At 42.2% G+C, this 21,131-nt stretch overlaps 2 protein-coding genes across 2 annotated transcripts in view; one reads left to right on the top strand and one right to left on the bottom strand.

The window, feature by feature from the left end:
- Window positions 1-21,131, top strand: part of LOC126475052 (pseudouridylate synthase TRUB1-like) — a 133,544-nt gene that overhangs the window by 109,660 nt on the left and 2,753 nt on the right. The window lies entirely within an intron of this gene.
- The window catches only part of LOC126475051 (glutaredoxin-3), a 56,934-nt gene continuing 54,941 nt past the window's right edge, over window positions 19,139-21,131 (bottom strand). Inside the window, exon 7 of the mRNA XM_050102601.1 lies at window positions 19,139-19,739. Coding sequence (XP_049958558.1) covers window positions 19,562-19,739 — 178 coding nt within the window. The 3' untranslated portion in view covers window positions 19,139-19,561. The remainder of the gene's footprint in view (window positions 19,740-21,131) is intronic.

Raw genomic sequence — 21,131 nt, 5'->3', positions numbered from 1 at the left:
TCTGAGGACAAAATATTTTCTCCTAATGTTGACAAGGCACCAAGGCATATAAACTGCTCATGGTTACTTGCCTTTTACACTGCAGAGGCAACTACCACTGAGAATGGACAGTCTCCGGTCAACAATGGGATTTGGGAATGTAGCATGAACGACAGTAACCCACAAAACACTTTTGCAAATTTGAATAGAGAGATTCTTATGAGATAAACATTATATTAAACGTACTATATAAACTGCATGGGATGAAAATTTGAACTTGGAAATGTTTGGAGATGCCAATGGATAGGAATATGCTGACTTACTAGGCTTACTATCTTATTTTACTTCATTTTTAACTTTTGTTTCTAGTATGTACGTTATACATAAAGAGATCTTGAACAGACACGTACTTTCAAAGAAATAGTGCCTAATAAAGGATTTCTGAATGAAAAGAAGATTTTAGATAGAAGTACATGGCAATTATCGATCTTCTGAATCAATGAGCTTTGGAACCGGTGTGACTCTTGTTGTTGTTTCTAATACTCTGCTGTGTTAAGTGTGATCGTGCATTAACAAAGCGTGTTTGACTGTAAAAGGTTGGTTGTCTATATCTGTCAGCATCAATAGAAAACTCTCGTTGGTGTCCCTGAGTTAAGTGAATATATTTCAATTTGTGCATTACTTATTACCAGTTTCAAACCAGCATTGTTTGCAATGGCTTAACTTCCAACCTTCCCAGCAGTGCAAAACATCACTATCATGGATTTGACTTCTGACTGTGAAGTGCTACCAATACATGAACGCTAGTTTCTCCAATGTTTATTTTGCTGGAACAGATGACTCTAACCTCTTTAGTCACGCCACACTGCGTGCAGCACACACCTGCATTGATTCCTGCTACTGGATTCTATGTTCGCCAGGAAGTTTATCCAAAACAAGATTCTGGTTTCCTCTGCGCAGTGCTTCTACCAGACTTTACTAGGGACAACTCGGCCATACAGTTTCAGGGTCCATATGCACAGCTCCCCTCTCCGCAGAGTGGTTCGCCATTACATGCATGTCACACCTTTGACACTGACTTTTTGCCAGTTGCATTCTGTCATTTAATGTGCCCACTTCCGCACAGGCCAACGGGATACTAGAGTCAAGCGCAGACTTGCATCTGCCTGACCTAATGTGCTGCGCCGACCTCGAGCGACATACTCGCTGTGGTCCGCCTCGCCACTAAATTGCGATTTTGTGCCTTCTTTTACAAATCCATACACATCAGTCATCGATACTTCTGCGGCTCCTACGCAGGGTTTTGCTTGTGGTCATGTGGTGCACTTTCCTACACAGATAACGGATCTCTGGCAGACCACCTTGGAACTGCTGCTTTTGTTTCTCTTGTCTTGCTTAACAATTCTCCTATGCTGGCAATGCTGTGTTCATTGCATGGCCACACAGACCTCCTCCTCCATGTAAATTGTGAGCGTTTGGCATCATATCACGCCAACATAAGTACAGGACTTTCATCAGAACATTGTTCCTGTCAACGTTGTACAGACGACACCAGTAGATGCTACTTTTCCAAACCCTCACGTGCTCTGCGCCCTACTGAATCTGCCGTAAGCTCTGCCTCCAAATTGTTTTCCGAAGCTGCCCTGATACAAATCAACAACCCCCTGATGTGGTTTAACTTGGTTGACAACATGTTGGACACACACGGTATCATAGATGACAGCACTCATTTTTTTTGTTTAGTGAACCATCTGCATGATCATCCATATCTTTTTAGTGACGTATTGCTAAATCCACCTGAGAATAACAAATATGCTTTTGCTCATGCATTCTTCCTTGAGTGTCTTTCACGTACATCAGCAGACGCAAATCACAGTATCAATTACGACGAGCGTTCAGGTGATGGAACCCATTCCCAGCCGTAGTGATGCCTGTGTGGTCAGGTCATGACACAGGTCATGCCGGACTTAGTGCTTGGGGCATTGTGGTTAGTTGAACTGCCACAGGAACTACAATTACGATTGGTTGCTCACACCTCATCATCATGCCAGGATAAACTGTGGGTGGTTGACAAGGCATACACCATAACTCAGCACTGCTGCCAGCTTCCCTCGCACAGTGCAGCATCTGCTACTGAGATTGGTATACCAGCACCTATACTTTCTGTGTTGGATGGTAGATGTCGGGTCCAGGCTCACCTTGGACCATGCAACGAACTGCAGTCACCTAGTGGTTAGCAGTGGGAGCCACCAGCTGCTTCTCACCGAACTTCCTTTACTACAGCCGAACTAGCACGTGCCCTCCCTCTGTTCCCCTCTCCCGCTGCCGCAGGAGGCATAGCAATCCCAGCTGACCCATGCTCAACACCCCACGCAGTATATTCTCTATGCTGGTTCCAGCAACTGCTGACTCCTCTGCGCAAATGCTTCATGCGAGTTGCAGTAGATGCCATAGCTTGTGTTGTCATTTCCTTGTCAACACTGGAGCTGATGTTGTTGTTCCACTCTCATTCACTGCAGTGGTTGTGATACAAACCAAATTTTCCTTTGAGCAGCTAGTAAACCAGTACTTCACCTAAAAGCACGGTCATGTTACCTATTAAACTCATTCCTGATGAACCATTCACATGGTCCTTCCCAGTGGCCAAAGTCATAGACCCAGTCTTGGAATTGATTTCCTGATTCACTTCGGCCTGTCGCCTGACCTCCTGTTGTTGGTTTTCTTTCACTGTATGCCTTCACCCAGACCGATGCTGTCTCAGATTAGTAACTTGCGTGCTACTGATTCCTGCTTGAGATGTCCCCTTGTCATGTTCATTGGTGCAAATGAACTCTATTGCGAAAGGGACAACACCCAAAATTGTCACGACAGACAGCCCCCGCAGTGCCGCCCTCCATACAAACTTCATCTTGCCAAGACTGAAGTGGTTGAACTTTTGTGGGCAAGCATTGCTTGCCCATTGGACAGAAATTAGTCTTCCACCATACACTTAGTCCCCAACAATGGCATAATGCATTTCTGTGGTGACTATCATTGTCTCAATGCATGTAGCGTAATAGACGTTATCCTATCCCATACATCCAAGACTTTACTCAACTACTTAGCTGAGCATGCATTTTCAGTGTTTTGGACAGCTGCAAGGCATATTTACAAATAGCAGTGGAAGGGGGTGACATACCCAAACACAGCCTTGATCACCTTCTTTGGCCTTTATGAATTTTGTTACATGCCTTACGTTTTCAAACATGGAGCCCAAACTTGGCAATATTTCATAGACTCACTTCTCTTTAACTGCTCTTACTGCCACACACACTTAGATGGCATTCTCATTTTCTCCTCCTCTGAAGAAGAACGTGAGCTACGCTTGGCCATGGTACAGGATTTGCTGGCATTTAACAGAGTCGATATTAATCACAATAAACCGCAACTTCAACACACCTCTGTTACCTTTCTTGGGTACACTGTCTTCAGTGAGGGTGCACATCCTCCACAAGATCAGCCTGACTGCATTTGCGATATACCACTCCCAGTGACTTTTCGCAAGTTGTGTGGGGTCTTGGGGGCCATCAATTTTTTCAGACAATCTGCCTACGGCCACTTCATTTTTTTTCCAAAAAACAACCTATAGCCGGCTTTTGACAGTGAACTCCTTGTGGAGCACGAGGCCATCCAATATTTCCATGCAGACATCAAAGGAAGGCACATAACAGTTTTCATGGATCATCGTCACCTCACCAACGCTGTTCGCAATGCTGTCATTGACCTTCCATGCAGGTTTCAGCAGATAGATCTCATTTGTGAGTACATGATGGACATCCAATATATCCACGGCTCAGAAAATGTGGTGGCCTATTATCTGACATGTGTCAATGCTATTTTGTCTCCTATTAATTTTGACGAACTGGCCCACGTACAGAACAATGACACCAAACTTCAGAACCTCCGTCAGGCACCTTCCACTTTCCTGCAGATAGTTTCTTGCAACCTACCAGGCTGTCAGGCTGATATGATGTGATACATCCATGGGCATTGCTCGGCCTACTGTCTTGGCTGCATTAGTTGCCAATATTTTGATGCTTTGCATAATCTTTCACACCTTGGCACTAATGCTACTACGAGTCTCGTCATGGAATGCTTTGTGTGGCCAGGCGTCAGGAACTGCCACGAGTGGGCTCGTGCCTGGGTGCCATGTTAGCACAGCAAAGTTGGAAGACATAGACAGACTGACCCCTCTAGGCACATTTGACATCCCACGAGGCAACTACTGACATGTGCACCTAGACCTTGTCAGACCATTAATCGCATCTGATGGTTTCAGATCTATCTTGTCTATCATCGGCTGTGTTAGGTGGTGGGTGGAGGCGATCCCTCTTGCAGACAGTATGGTGGATTCTGTAGCACAAGCATTTGTATCTTCCTGGATAGCTGGATTTGGGTGCCCTACATCCATCACCACCAATCAGGGTAGGCGGTTTGAATTACTGTTGTTTAACAAACTCTGCATGCTCTGTGGTGTGGATAAATTTCGCACTACAGTGTACCACCATCAGAGCAACAGGCTCGTTGAGCACCGGCACATGACCTGAAAGCAGACACTCGTGCCATGATGGTGAGTGGTTTGACATCCTTCCCTGGCTCAAGTTAGGAATCCGCATGGCTTATAAGGCAGACTTCCAGCCATCATTTGCTGAGATTCTATAAGGTGGGACATTGGTCCTCACAGCTGAGTTCATTGATGGTGGTGCAACCATTGACCTATCAGACCTCCACGCTCTTGTCAAGCATGTCTAATTGCACACACCAGCTATCCCAACGACTGGCATCAGAGAGTTTCACTTCAGGAGTTACACCAGCCTGGATGATCGAGCAATCTGTCCCACAACTTCTCGAGTCGAGTTCTCCACCATTGTGTGATGACCTCCCTGAACCCACACATACCACCCCTCTGCCAGTGTGCCACCCAGATCGTGAGCATATGCCTGTCAGTAGCTCAGTGGCTGTGTGTGATGATCCTCCTCCCCTGCCTCACTGAATGTGATGATCTGTGGCCTTAGATTCATGTGACATTACCTCATCACTATATGTTGTCACTTGCTGCTCCCCAGTTTGTTCTAGGGTTTTTCCCAAGATACGATATTTTTCCCCTCCTCCTTACAGTTCCCCCTATGACAACCATCAGTGAGATTTGATTTTCTATAAACACTTCTGGGTGTCCATGGGACAAGCTTTCCTTGCAACTCCACGGATCAATCTCCATCATCCATGTGAGGGACACTTCGCATGAGGTCACACCAACTTCATATGTAACCATCCTGTGCACAGTAGCCATTCCAGATAGGGTGGATGCAGCTGAAACAACAGCGACACACAGCACGAATGGGACACTCAAGATATGCTTCCCAAACTCCTGCAACACCGCCACATCCGGTGCCGGTCCAGTTTACACATGCAGATCGACTGGTCCGTCCAGTCTACCGGATGGTGGACTATACCTTCTCTAGTCCACCCTGCATGGACCTCCACGACTCCACCAGAAATGGTCCATCCATGCCTTCCATTCGGACCAGCCACAGAATGGGTGGTAACACTACCTTGCACGATCAACCAACAATTCTCGCCAATGCATAGATCATTTGACTATGAGATCACAGCTACAGGTTATTATTTGTGGCGAATTAGCTGTGGGGCGTGAAAGCAGATGTGTGCAGCTTAACCCCATGACTACATTGAGCTATTCTTTCTAAACAGAACCATGAATAGCCCAAGTACGAAGTACGAGTAACCACAGGTGAAGATCAACAGGTTTGCTCATATGGGATGCCGTTTGGTAGGGCAGCTACACTAGCAGTAATCATTAGGTACCATCACACAGTCATATGAAGTATATATCAGGAATACAGTTGCAAAAATAAATAAAATTAGATTTGGTCCTTCTCATCGAGCAAGGCTGAGAAGAAATGTTCATTATTTCAAAATCTAGGTGACACGGTCACGAAAGAAGAGATACAATATCATGGCTATAAAAGACCTCAGAAGAAATTTCCTCATGCATGAAACAATACCACTGCACAAGGGCTTGCTAAGAAAATACAAGAAGAACACACCTTTAACGAAATATGCGGACTCTAAAATTTGACTCCGAAATCAATTGTAAGAATTTGGTAACATCATCTAACCTTCCTAGAATAGTCACACCAATATATCACCACCATTCCCACTACATTGTATAAATTACAATATAGCTTGTGCGCATGTTGGTACTAGCTGAGATTCAAGCTCCAGCCCATCACAGCCAGTATGCTCGTTCTAAGACACTGTATCGATCTATTGAATCCTGCCCTGGTCATTTCCCCATGAGATACATTAGTCAGTCCTGCACCTTGTGGCAGTAAATTCATCCTAGTGCTAGTGAACACTGAATGACTTCTTTGTTATTTATATATCTAAAAACAAAGATGATGTGACTTACCGAACGAAAGTGCTGGCAGGTCGATAGACACACAAACAAACACAAACATACACACAAAATTCTACCTTTCGCAACAAACGGTTGCTTCGTCAGGAAAGAGGGAAGGAGAGGGAAAGACGAAAGGAAGTGGGTTTTAAGGGAGAGGGTAAGGAGTCATTCCAATCCCGGGAGCGGAAAGACTTACCTTAGGGGGAAAAAAGGACGGGTATACACTCGCACACACACACATATCCATCCACACATATACAGACACAAGCAGACATATTTAAAGACCAATATGTCTGCATGTGTCTGTATATGTGTGGATGGATACGTGTGTGTGTGCGCGAGTGTATACCCGTCCTTTTTTCCCCCTAAGGTAAGTCTTTCCGCTCCCGGGATTGGAATGACTCCTTACCCTCTCCCTTAAAACCCACTTCCTTTCGTCTTTCCCTGTCCTTCCCTCTTTCCTGACGAAGCAACCGTTTGTTGCGAAAGGTAGAATTTTGTGTTTATGTTTGTGTTTGTTTGTGTGTTTATCGACCTGCCAGTGCTTTCGTTCGGTAAGTCACATCTTCTTTGTTATTTATACACATCACCTCCAACATCATTTGTGTAGTCTATATTTCACGCTCCTGTGCCCAACATTATTTTTTCTCCATGTCTCATGGTATTACAACATTTGTTGATAGCTCGAGTTGCTGAGTTAGTGTCTCCACACTCATGCTCGGATATGTGTGGAGTGTTTACTTTCTGGGCCATTTGTTGGTAAGGATGCTATTTTTACTGAACCTCGTGGTATCATTCTTTTCTTTAGTGTTCATCATGTTAGCAAGTGACAATAATAGCATGCCTCAGCATTTCAGGAACTATTAAGAATTATTAATTCTCTAGATTATTTCATAGATCCTTGCAGTAGTTTAATTAATTCAATAAACCAGTTTGTTTCGCCTTAAACCTCTTGTGAACATAATTCATTGTGCCAGTACCTAATATGCCTGTTCCCACATGCTCAATTTTAGCTAATCTTATGTCAGTTATTTAATTAAATTAGGTACTGACCAATGTACCAATATTAGTATTCTATCATGAGGTTTAGCATAAATCCATATGCTGCTGAAACTGTTTTCATGCAGATCACAGCACTCTTAGGAATCTAGGCACCAATCAGTTAAAGATTTCAGTAAACAAAACCAGTAGTGGAAATTAAAAGCATTTCTTCAACAATACAATGTGGGACATGCATAAAATTATACCCTACTCCCTTTTTCCAATTACCAACAACTATCTCTTCAGGAATTTCAAAAGAATTTAAGAGAGCCTGGACAAACAGCTCAGCCAATATCAAGAATTGTTTAGAAAAGGCTGCACTACTGGAAATCAATAACCCACTACAGTATGCAGAGTGCCAAACAGATCGTGTTGTCTTCAATAAACTTCAGACACTTTAGATAGAATGGCTTCTTTTTTAATATCAAAGACACCCTAATAACACAACATGCAGTGTAATGTTAAAGGCAGCACTTTCCTAAACATTCAGTATCAAGATGCAGCACTTCCTTTCCACTGCATCCTAGATTTTGATAAATTGCAACTCAGAACTAGACAGTTTGGGAGTAGCCTCGATAGGAGGAAACTTGTGGGGAAAACATCGTCAAAGTTCAGGAGCCTCTTTATTTCTTGATGTGGTTGTTTCAGAATGTTTACATAGTATCACCAACTATTATTTTCCTCACTGAGATTTCTTGTGCATCTCTAAAACATTGACCCTAATGCTTACGACAAGTGAAATCAACTTCGTCTTTCTTGGTGTGGAGCAATTGGCTTCCACCCGTTACTTTAATTCCAGTTTCTTTTCTAGCATCAGGCAATTGACTTAGGCCTCATTCATCCTCATAACAGATCAGCATACAAAATGAGTAAAATTATTGTTTTTGTAACAGTACAAATAATGCTGAAGATTTTTCTTTTATTTTCTATGAATCAGTCATTATTCATGCAAGCAGTGTCCATCATGCAGAAAGCTTTATTATAGTTAATTCTTCATGTAAAACCTGTCACTTTCTCATCTTGTATACCTAAGGTACTGGTGATTTCATGTTGAACATGCAACTTGGCATTTTTCACATTAGCAAATACTACAAGAAGTGATAAGTGCACACAAAATTCTAGTACTGACCAGAGAGCATACCCCAGATTTTAGGATCTGTGGGATGGTACAACGGCTATTCAGAAAGTAGGGAATGTTTTCGTCTGACGTGCTAGGCACGCGCCAATCACATATATTTTGGTATGTGCGTGCTCGGCAGCTCAGCCGGCACCCATCCGTGACAGCGGAAGCGTCTCTGTGCATCTGGTTTTTTCGATATTTGAATCTGAAATGTGGGCTGCAATCGAAAATCTCGCCAGTTGTGAGGTGCAGTCTGTGATACGGTTTTTGTTGGCAAAAAACCTAAAACCTATAGAAATTTATCATAAACTGTGTGAAGTGTATGGAAACAACCTAATGAGTGAATGTTCTGTCCAGAAATGGTGCATTCGGCTTAAAAATGGCCGAATCAACATTCATGATGAAGAAAAGAGTGGAGACCTGAGCATTGTGACACGATCTTGTCGCTGAAGTTGATGAAATAATTCGTGAAAACCGTCGCTTCACAATAACAGAGCTTTTGCTTTCTTTTCCACAAGTTTCACAGACTTTGTTGTTTGAAATTGTCACTCAAAAGCTAGGCTACCACAAATTTTGTGCATGATGGGTGCCCTAAATGCTTACAGAGTACCATGAAGAACAGCGAATGGAGGCAATGTTGACATATCTGGAGGCGCACCACAAACATGGTGATTCATTACTAGATCGAATCGTAACCAGTTACGAGACTTTGGTGAAAAACGTCAATTGCGAGACAAAATTTCAGTCCATGAAGGGAACGCACACAAGGACTAGAAGTCTGTTAGATGCAACTTAATTTCAGGAAGTAACTTTTCAATGTTCAGTGCAAAAAGGATTTCCAAAATTATAAAAGTCACATTCAAACACGACTTAATTTACCAAATATATTTATCAAAATCGTCTTTCACAGCACAGTAATACAGGGTGTTGCAAAAAGGTACGGCCAAACTTTCAGGAAACATTCCTCACACACAAAGTAATAAATTACGTTACATGAACATGTGTCCGGAAACGCTTACTTTCCATGTTAGAGCTCATTTTATTACTTCTCTTCAAATCACATTAATCATGGAATGGAAACACACAGCAACAGAACGTACCAGCGTGACTTCAAACACTTTGTTACAGGAAATGTTCAAAATGTCCTCCATTAGCGAGGATACATGCATCCACCCTCCGTCGCATGGAATCCCTGATGCGCTGATGCAGACCTGGAGAATGGCGTATTGTATCACAGCCGTCCACAATACGAGCACGAAGAGTCTCTACAGTTGGTACCGGGGTTGCGTAGACAAGAGCTTTCAAATGCCCCCATAAATGAAAGTCAAGAGGGTTGAGGTCAGGAGAGCGTGGAAGCCATGGAATTGGTCCGCCTCTACCAATCCATCGGTCACCGAATCTGTTGTTGAGAAGCGTACGAACACTTCGACTGAAATGTGCAGGAGCTCCATCGTGCATGAACCACATGTTGTGTCGTACTTGTAAAGGCACATGTTCTAGCAGCACAGGTAGAGTATCCCATATGAAATCATGATAACGTTCTCCATTGAGCGCAGGTGGAAGAACGAAACTAAAATTAGCTCTAACATGGAAATTAAGCATTTCCGGACGCATGTCCACATAACATCTTTTCTTTATTTGTGTGTGAGGAATGTTTCCTGAAAGTTTGGCCGTACCTTTTTGTAACACCCTGTACATCCATTGATATATTTGTTGTGTGTCCCCCTCTTCCTGATTTTATTCACTTACAATTAGTAATTTTCTCTTGAAACCCAAAATGGGGTAACATACTTCAGTAACTTCATATTTGTTCTGTAAAGCTGTATTCAGGATGTTCACATGCTATTCAGGTTAGTTGGAAAGGTAAGATCCTATATTCACTTTGAGCAATCCTGAGTATTTTAATTGTGTTTACAACTCTCTCCTTGACTATTTTGAAACCTTTTGCCACCAGTTAACACAACACAGTGTATTGCTGCTATTTTCTACTAGTCTCCAGCTTCCTTAAATTTTTTTCTCGACAAAGCAGTAACACAGGTCAAGGTCATGCTTATTGATTATGTTTTCTACACAAGAAAATATTTCATTGGTGAGAGTTATGTCACACAATGGAACAAAAATAAAAGAGTTTTCCCATAACTTTGAACTAAGTGTAAAAACCACTCACAAACACATCAAGTTGAACAACATAAGTGCCTTCACTTAAAGGCAAGACATCTTTATTCCTGTATTTCAAGTGCGCTGCAATGTCGTTCCCTATTTCTTCATTGTCTATACACCATTCTCCTTGAAACAGGAACTGTTTCAAAAAATGAAATTTCCAATGTCTTAAATGATTCAACAGTTATGTAATAACACAGTGTCATTCCAGCATCATTATGCATTGCACAATTTTCCTCCTGTAAACATGTATCGAGGAGGGGTGAAATAAAGGACATCACATAATGTATTATCAGTGTGTTGTTGTTGTGGTCTTCAGTCCTGAGACTGGTTTGATGCAGCTCTCCATGCTACTCTATCCTGTGCAAGCTTCTTCATCTCCCAGTACCTACTGCAACCTACATCTACATCTACATCTATACTCCGCGAGCCACCTTACGGTGTGTGGCGGAGGGTACTTATTGTACCACTATCTGATCCCCCCTTCCCTGTTCCATTCACGAATTGTGCGTGGAAAGAACGACTGCTTGTAAGTCTCCGTATTTGCTCTAATTTCTCGGATCTTTTCGTTGTGATCATTACGCGAGATATATGTGGGCGGTAGTAATATGTTGCCCATCTCTTCCCGGAATGTGCTCTCTCGTAATTTCGATAATAAACCTCTCCGTATTGCGTAACGCCTTTCTTGAAGTGTCCGCCACTGGAGCTTGTTCAGCATCTCCGTAACGCTCTCGCGCTGACTAAATGTCCCCATGACGAATCGCGCTGCTTTTCGCTGGATCATGTCTATCTCTTCTATTAATCCAACCTGGTAAGGGTCCCATACTGATGAGCAATACTCAAGAATCGGACGAACAAGCGTTTTGTAAGCTACTTCTTTCGTCGATGAGTCACATTTTCTTAGAATTCTTCCTATGAATCTCAACCTGGCGCCTGCTTTTCCCACTATTTGTTTTATGTGATCATTCCACTTCAGATCGCTCCGGATAGTAACTCCTAAGTATTTTACGGTCGTTACCGCTTCCAATGATTTACCACCTATGGCATAATCGTACTGGAATGGATTTCTGCCCCTATGTATGCGCATTATATTACATTTATCTACGTTTAGGGAAAGCTGCCAGCTTTCGCACCATGCATTAATCCTCTGCAGGTCCTCCTGGAGTACGTACGAGTCTTCTGATGTTGCTACTTTCTTGTAGACAACCGTGTCATCTGCAAATAGCCTCACGGAGCTACCGATGTTGTCAACTAAGTCATTTATGTATATTGTAAACAATAAAGGTCCTATCACGCTTCCCTCCCGAAATTACCTCTACATCTGCAGATTTTGAACCGTTAAGAATGACATGTTGTGTTCTTTCTTCTAGGAAATCCTGAATCCAATCACAAACCTGGTCCGATATTCCGTAAGCTCGTATTTTTTTCACTAAACGTAAGTGCGGAACCGTATCAAATGCCTTCCTGAAGTCCAGGAATACGGCATCAATCTGCTCGCCAGTGTCTACGGCACTGTGAATTTCTTGGGCAAATAGGGCGAGCTGAGTTTCACATGATCTCTGTTTGCGGAATCCATGTTGGTTATGATGAAGGAGATTTGTATTATCTAAGAACGTCATAATACGAGAACACAAAACATGTTCCATTATTCTACAACAGATTGACGTAAGCGAAATAGGCCTATAATTATTCGCATCTGATTTATGACCCTTCTTGAAAATGGGAACGACCTGCGCTTTCTTCCAGTCGCTAGGTACTTTACGTTCTTCCAGCGATCTACGATAAATTGCTGATAGAAAGGGGGCAAGTTCTTTAGCATAATCACTGTAGAATCTTAAGGGTATCTCGTCTGGTCCGGATGCTTTTCCGCTACTAAGTGATAGCAGTTGTTTTTCAATTCCGATATCGTTTATTTCAATATTTTCCATTTTGGCGTCCGTGCGACGGCTGAAGTCAGGGACCGTGTTACGATTTTCCGCAGTGAAACAGTTTCGGAACACTGAATTCAGTATTTCTGCCTTTCTTCGGTCGTCCTCTGTTTCGGTGCCATCGTGGTCAACGAGTGACTGAATAGGGGATTTAGATCCGCTTACCGATTTTACATATGACCAAAACTTTTTAGGGTTCTTGTTTAGATTGTTTGCCAATGTTTTATGTTCGAATTCGTTGAATGCTTCTCTCATTGCTCTCTTTACGCTCTTTTTCGCTTCGTTCAGCTTTTCCTTATCAGCTATGATTCGACTACTCTTAAACCTATGGTGAAGCTTTCTTTGTTTCCGTAGTACCTTTCGTACATGATTGTTATACCACGGTGGATCTTTCCCCTCGCTTTGGACCTTAGTCGGTACGAACTTATCTAAGGCGTACTGGACGATGTTTCTGAATTTTTTCCATTTTTGTTCCACATCCTCTTCCTCAGAAATGAACGTTTGATGGTGGTCACTCAGATATTCTGCGATTTGTGCCCTATCACTCTTGTTAAGCAAATATATTTTCCTTCCTTTCTTGGCATTTCTTATTACACTTGTAGTCATTGATGCAACCACTGACTTATGATCACTGATACCCTCTTCTACATTCACGGAGTCGAAAAGTTCCGGTCTATTTGTTGCTATGAGGTCTAAAACGTTAGCTTCACGAGTTGGTTCTCTAACTATCTGCTCGAAGTAATTCTCGGACAAGGCAGTCAGGATAATGTCACAAGAGTCTCTGTCCCTGGCTCCAGTTCTGATTGTGTGACTATCCCATTCTATACCTGGTAGATTGAAGTCTCCCCCTATTACAATAGTATGATCACGAAACTTCTTCACGACGTTCTGCAGGTTCTCTCTGAGGCGCTCAACTACTACGGTTGCTGATGCAGGTGGTCTATAGAAGCATCCGACTATCATATCTGACCCACCTTTGATACTTAACTTAACCCAGATTATTTCACATTCGCATTCGCTAATAACTTCACTGGATATTATTGAATTCTTTACTGCTATAAATACTCCTCCACCATTGGCGTTTATCCTATCCTTGCGGTATATATTCCATTCTGTGTCTAGGATTTCGTTACTGTTCACTTCCGGTTTTAACCAACTTTCCGTTCCTAATACTATATGCGCACTATTTCCTTCAATAAGAGATACTAATTCAGGAACCTTGCCCTGGATACTCCTGCAGTTTACCAATATTACGTTAACTTTTCCTGTTTTTGGTCTCCGAGGACGGACATTCTTTATCAACGATGATAATGCCCTCTCTGGTAAGCCGTCAGGTATTTTATCGTTTCGCCCAAGGGGGGGTCCCTCTAACCTAAAAAACCCCCGTGTGCACGCCACACGTACTCTGCTACCCTAGTAGCTGCTTCCGGTGTGTAGTGCACGCCTGACCTGTCTAGGGGGGCCCTACAGTTCTCCACCCAATAACGGAGGTCGATGAATTTGCAACCATTATAGTCGCAGAGTCGTCTGAGCCTCTGGTTTAGACCCTCCACACGGCTCCAAACCAGAGGACCGCGATCGACTCTGGGCACTATGCTGCAGATATTAAGCTCAGCTTGCACTCCGCGTGCGATGCTGGTTGTCTTCACCAAATCAGCCAGCCGCCAGAAGGAACCAAGGATGGCCTCAGAACCCAAGCGGCAGGCGTCATTCGTTCCGACATGTGCTACTATCTGCAGCCGGTCACACCCAGTGCGTTCAATAGCTGCCGGAAGGGCCTCCTCCACATTACGGACGAGACCCCCCGGCAAGCACACCGAGTGCACACTGGCATTCTTCCCCGACCTACCCGCTATTTTCCAGAGGGGCTCCATAACCCGCCTAACGTTGGAGCTCCCTATAACTAATAGGCCCGCCCTCTGTGACTGTCGGGACCTTGCCGGAGAATCGGCCACTGGCCCAACAGGCGAGGCACCCTGTGGTGGCTCGGAAACGATGTCATCACCACTAGGAAGCACCCCGTATCTGTTGGAAAGGGGTAAGGCAGCTGCCACGCGGCCAGATCCCACCTTCGCCTTTCGGCCAGGCACGCGCGAGCCCACCACTGTCCGCCATTCACCCTGGAGTGATGGCTGACCGGTAAGATGCTCACTGCCGGAACACGCAGCGACATCAGGGGTTCCATGTGATTCCAAGGCCACCGAAGTAGGCATAGGTCTCACCACAGTTGCCCCAACGCCACTACGAGCCGACGCCTGCGCCTCGAGCTCGATGAGCCTAACAGACAAAGCCTCCACCTGCCCCCGAAGAGTGGCCAATTCTCCTTGCGTCCGCTCACAACAACCACAGTCCCTACACATGACTATGTTTACCCTACTCTATAAGGTGAAATTCCCAAGATAATCTTCTGATGAGCTACTCTGATAATCAAGAAACACTCACTGAAATACGAGACGCGAAAACTACGCTAGGTTTTCCCAGAAAAACTATTTAAAAGCTAAGCGCAGCAAATAAGTACAAAAACGCTTTATACAAACAGTACTCGCTGCTGCTGGTGCTGTCGCTCTGGCTGTCACAAGACAACTGCTGATTCAGGTGACTAGTGGCTAACGGCCGCGAAACAAACAAAAGACGGTTTTAGGGCGCTTTCTGTTCTAAACGATCAAGAAAACACTAAGAAATCTAACACGAAAACTACGTAAAGTTTTATCAAGAACTGTTAGTTACTATGCAGAGCAGATAAACACATCCTTCTGAATATGCTTAGTGTATTCATCTCTTGGTCTCCCCCTACGATTTTTACCCTCCACGCTACCCTCCAATACTAAATTGGTGATCCCTTGATGCCTCAGAACATGTCCTACCAACCGATCCCTTCTTCTGGTCAAGTTGTGCCACAAACTTCTCTTCTCCCCAATCCTGTTCAATACTTCCTCATTAGTTATGTGATCTACCCATCTAATCTTCAGCATTCTCCTGTAGCACCACATTTCGAAAGCTTCTATTCTCTTCTTGTCCAAACTATTTATCGTCCATGTTTCACTTCCATACATAGCCACAATCCACACAAATACTTTCAGAAGCGACTTCCTGACACTTAAATCTATACTCGATGTTAACAAATTTCTCTTCTTCAGAAACACTTTCCTTGCCATTGCCAGTCTACATTTTATATCCTCTCTACTTCGACCATCATCAGTTATTTTGCTCCCCAAATAGCAAAACTCCTTTATTCTTTAAGTGTCTCATTTCCTAATCTAATACCCTCAACATCAGCCGACTTAATTCGACTACATTCCATTATCCTCGTTTTGCTTTTGTTGATGTTCATCTTATATCCTCCCTTCAAGACACCATCCATTCCGTTCAACTGCTCTTCCAAGTCCTTTGCTGTCTCTGACAGAATTACAATGTCATCGGCGAATCTCAAAGTTTTTATTTCTTCTCCATGGATTTTAATACCTACTCCGAATTTTTCTTTTGTTTCCTTTACTGCTTGCTCAATATACAGATTGAACAACATCGGGGAGAGGCTACAACCCTGTCTTACTCCCTTCCCAACCACTGCTTCCCTTTCATGTCCCTCGACCCTTATAACTGCCATCTGGTTTCTGTACAAATTGTAAATAGCCTTTCGCTCCCTGTATTTTACCCCTGCCACCTTTAGAATTTGAGAGAGGGTATTCCAGTCAACATTGTCAAAAGCTTTCTCTAAGTCTACAAATGCTAGAAACGTAGTTTTGCCCTGTCCTTAATCTTTCTTCTAAGATAAGTCGTAAGGTCATTATTGCCTCACGTGTTCCAGTATTTCTACGGAATCCAAACTGATCTTCCCCGAGGTCGGCTTCTACTAGTTTTTCCATTCGTCTGTCAAGAATTCGTGTTAGAATTTTGCAGCTGTGGCTTATTAAACTGATTGTTCGGTAATTTTCACATCTGTCAACACCTGCTTTCTTTGGGATTGGAATGATTATATTGTTCTTGAGGTCTGAGAGTATTTCGCCTGTTTCATACATCTTGCTCACCAGATGGTAGAGTTTTGTCAGGACTGGCTCTCCCAAGGCCGTCAGTAGTTCCAATGGAATGTTGTCTACTCCAGGGGCCTTGTTTCGACTCAGGTCTTTCAGTGCTCTGTCAAACTCTTCACGCAGTATTGTATCTCCCATTTCATCTTCATCTACATCCTCTTCCATTTCCATAATATTGTCCTCAAGTACATCGCCCTTGTATAGACCCTTGTATTATCAGTAATAGCATTAATTTCAAAAAATGGTATATAATCTACACAGGTACTTCTCTGGTCTGTCTTAGCTCGAGAAGTGTGACTTTCTTTCTTCAGCATTCTAATTAGTGACTAATTTTTCATATAGCAGTAAGAAATGTCACTTTATGTTACAATTCTTCCAAGCTGATAATGTTATATTACAAAACAAACTCTGAGGGTTGCTTTTTGTTTCAACAAACAAGTAATCTTCCTGTTGTAGATTGAAGTGTAAGAATTGATGAGATTTTCATTTTCCAGACCATAACTCTTCTGTGAACTTTTTCTTGTCACTAACTTTGTCTTTTTATCACAAGCACAACCTTCATACAGATGTAGACAATGCTAACAGGCCATGATGTTGCACATCAATTTGAAATAAGGCATGTCAACGCTACCTTCATTCAGTTTTACCTGAAGTGATGACATTTACAAAACACTGTGCAACGTCTCTTGCACTGCGATATTTTCAGAAATTTTATAAATTATATAACTCAGTACATATCTTGAAATATCTCTTCTTATCTTACTGATTCCTAAACTTAAATATACGAAGATTGTCAATGCAAAGTAGTTTCAAGCCCTATTATTCCTTGGAGCGTCCATTTACTCCATGGAATAGCTTCTCTGCTATCTGTTTTCTCTTATGAAAAGAATGATTCAGATCTTGACGATTAGCCGTGAAAGAACGAAGATGTATATGTATGTATTGTTGAGGTAGTCGCCATCTTGATGAGATTCTGTATGAGAAGGAATTTAATACATGAACTAAAGTAAGTGTGTTCGCGTATCATTTAACTGATTATTATTGACAATGTCTGCTTACTACGCTGTGTAGCACGGGATCAGTGGGGAATGTCTGATTTACACTGGACAAACCTGCCGTTTTGTATGCTCAAGATATCCAGTTTATTACTTCCAATAAATAAGCTAACACGGTCTTACCAGCAGATCTCTGGTCTTCCCCATGTGATCACCGAAAGTTAATAATTATTACAAATGTTTTTAGGAGATCGACTGAATTTTCATCGCACCGAGACTTGGAATTTAAGTTAAGCTCAATTTAATCAGGATAGAACAGCATTGAACTGTGTGAATGTGATAAGCCTGCTTTGTGAATGAAAATTCCCTTAATACACGCATGTTTTTTACTATCCTGATCAGTGAAGCTAAATCAGGGCGGTGTGAAGAGAGGTTTTTAAATTTAAGATCCCACAAAAATATTAAAACTGTTCATCCCTCACGATCCTCTGCATCAGACACTGTTAATGTCATCTCATGAGCATTCAAGTTGTTCCAAGGTTTCAGTGTAACAAAAATTTAACTCATATGATTAACACATGATGAACCTGTGGCATATTTTGATACTTCTATGTTAAACCTATCCTTTGATAAATTAAGAGCCATTGGATATAAAACATAGTGTTATGTTTTCATTATTACTGAGATGTGGAGGAAGAGAGGGGGAAGGAAGTAGGGGGGCAGGTAGAGGTGGGGGGGGGGGGGGGGGGGAGAGGGAGGGAGGGAGGGAGAGAGAGAGAGAGAGAGAGATATCCTGTAAATAACAAGGTTATTAGAGACAGAGCACAAACTCGTATTAGGGAAGGTTAGAGATGGATGGAGTAGGAATCACTGCGCTACCCCACTTGGTGTTTGTGCAGTTCTAGCTTTCGAATCCTTTGACATCTCTTGACGCTTTATTCTGCATATATTCAAATTAGGAGGGAAGATTACTGTTTAATGTACTGTTGAGGATTAAGATCATTACAGATTTAGAGATGGAGCACAAGCAGGGAGAGGGCAAAAAAGAACAATCCCAGCATTCATTTTTATCAACTTAAAGAAGCACAGAAAACATATACCAGGAATTCTGGATGGGAATTCAAACCCTGTTCCAAATAAAGATGGTTGGTTGATTTGGGGGAGGAGACCAAACAGCAAGGTCATCGGTCCCATCGGGAAGGAAGTTAGTTGTGCCCTTTCAAAGGAACTATTCTGACATTTGCCAAAAGTGATTTAGGGAAACCACAGAAAACCTAAATCAAAATGGCCGGATGCGGGTTTGAATCATCGTACTCCTGAATTCATCCAAATAGAGAGTTCAGTGAGCATCATTTATGTTGTTTGAGTTGGTAAACTGATAAGAGCTTTAGGGTTATGGAGATTGTCACAGTGAAGCAGTAACACACCTGTTCAGTTAATTGGGTGCACTTTATTCATTCCACATAACACACTTAAAGTATGAACTTGCACAGGTGATAGTATGGGACTAGTGAAGTTAACCACTCTTTTTGAGATTTGTACATATGTTTTAGTCCCTGCAAAATTCAGCAGACAGGGTTTGCACAGTCTCACAAGCAGCACATTGAAGTCTTCATAGCATGATAATTTAATCACTCTTACAGTAGGGTTCAGCTTCATCTTTAGCTTTTAATCATTTTCTTCTACCTGATGCTCAGTGGATATGAATAGGATCTCAACAGTGTTGCTCTTGAAAGAACCTAATATGGAAATTAAATTTAAAAGTCACAGCTGCTATAATGCACAACACGCACTCATCTTTTGGCTGTATAATTGATGACAAATTCAATAAAAGATACAGCAAAGAACTATTCCTAGCACTTTAATGTGGCTTCTAGTTCACCATTTGCTTTCAGTTCTTTTATTATGTCCAGACCACCTATAAGTTCTCCTTTCACATACACCTGGGGATACGTTGGCCATTTGGAGAATTCCTTTAAACCCTGGCGAACATCTTCATCCTTTAAGATATCATAGGTATCGTAATCAATTCTGAAACAAAACCAGAAGATGTTCATGTTATTTCAGAAACCATCTAGTGAAAATAAAACAACTTCCTATTATTAGTTTTGGCATGGCACAACAAATCGACATTATTTTGTAATGATGCAGTATGTATTTTAACTGCAAATAACATTCACAACAGGAAGATGTAATTGTAGGTACATTTCTGACTGATGCATTTGCTTGCAAAAGTGTAAAAAGTATTTTACATGACTTATCTGATAGTTTATTTTAACTTTCTTGCTATGTGATAGATACATGCAAATGTTTCAATACACTTAATTATAGAATAATGATTCTGCACAGTTTGGTTCACACTGTGAACTGGACAGATTGCCCTTTCCCCCACACATAAATTGATGAGCCAAAACATTATGACCATCTGATTAATGATGTGTTGGTCCACACTTTGAACACATGACAGTGGCAGTTTAGCATGGCATGGATTCAACATGCTCTTGTTACATTTCTCTAGGTATGGGACACCAGAGGTCTACACATAGTTCTCACAAATTACGAGCCAGTATTAGTGCACACTGAGCTGGTGCCATATAGAATCCACATGTGCTCCATCAATTTCAAATAAATCAAATTTGGTGGCCAAGAAATGAACATGAGTTCACTACTATAATCCTCAAGCCAATGTACTAGGACGATTCGGGTCTTGTGACAGTTACTATGTTGTCAGATGTAATTGCTGTCAAAAAGGTATCAAGCATGAAGGGATGCAGGCAGTCCCCTGCTGTCATGCTGTCTTCAATCACTACCACTGACCTCATGGAATGTCCCAACGGCATAATAATGTGTCTGGTGCAGTACATTTTTGAACAGCCATTATGACAGTGCAGCCAAGAGCGGATCCAGAAACAGCCTTTCACTTGGTGTAACGAAAGAAACATGCTTCATCATATTAGGCAATAGGTTTCCATTGTTCCACAATCCAGTCTTGAAGATACCTCATCTTACAAAGTGGGCATGCATCTGACTTACACATTCGATAATGAAGCATGGACTTCCCCAACTTGCCTTTTGGAATTCTTCCAAGTGGCTTTCCATCTCTTGGTGAGGAGGAAGCTAAGGCACCAAAAAGTAACAATTCAGGCAAAACTAACAAGGGGGATTGGTAATGGATGTTAGTAAAGGAATACCGTTTGATTTCGCTTACTTTTTGTTTGGACACAATTGATAATTACACAGAACAACTTTAAAAGGAAGGAAAATTGTTAGAAATAACAAAACCTACAAAGTGGGCATGTTAATAGTACTTCAAGTAAATACAAGTTGAGGAAAAAACCCGTGGAAGTTTAATTCATGGTGACAATTTTTTACAATATTCTCAGCTTTTAGATTTGTAATTTGTTGACAGGAGGGAAGGGAAAT

The sequence above is a fragment of the Schistocerca serialis genome, chromosome 4 (assembly GCF_023864345.2).
Source record: "Schistocerca serialis cubense isolate TAMUIC-IGC-003099 chromosome 4, iqSchSeri2.2, whole genome shotgun sequence".
Classification (NCBI taxonomy): domain Eukaryota; kingdom Metazoa; phylum Arthropoda; class Insecta; order Orthoptera; family Acrididae; genus Schistocerca; species Schistocerca serialis.
Note: the sequence above shows the minus strand (reverse complement) of the source record. Positions and strands in the feature narration are given on the sequence as shown.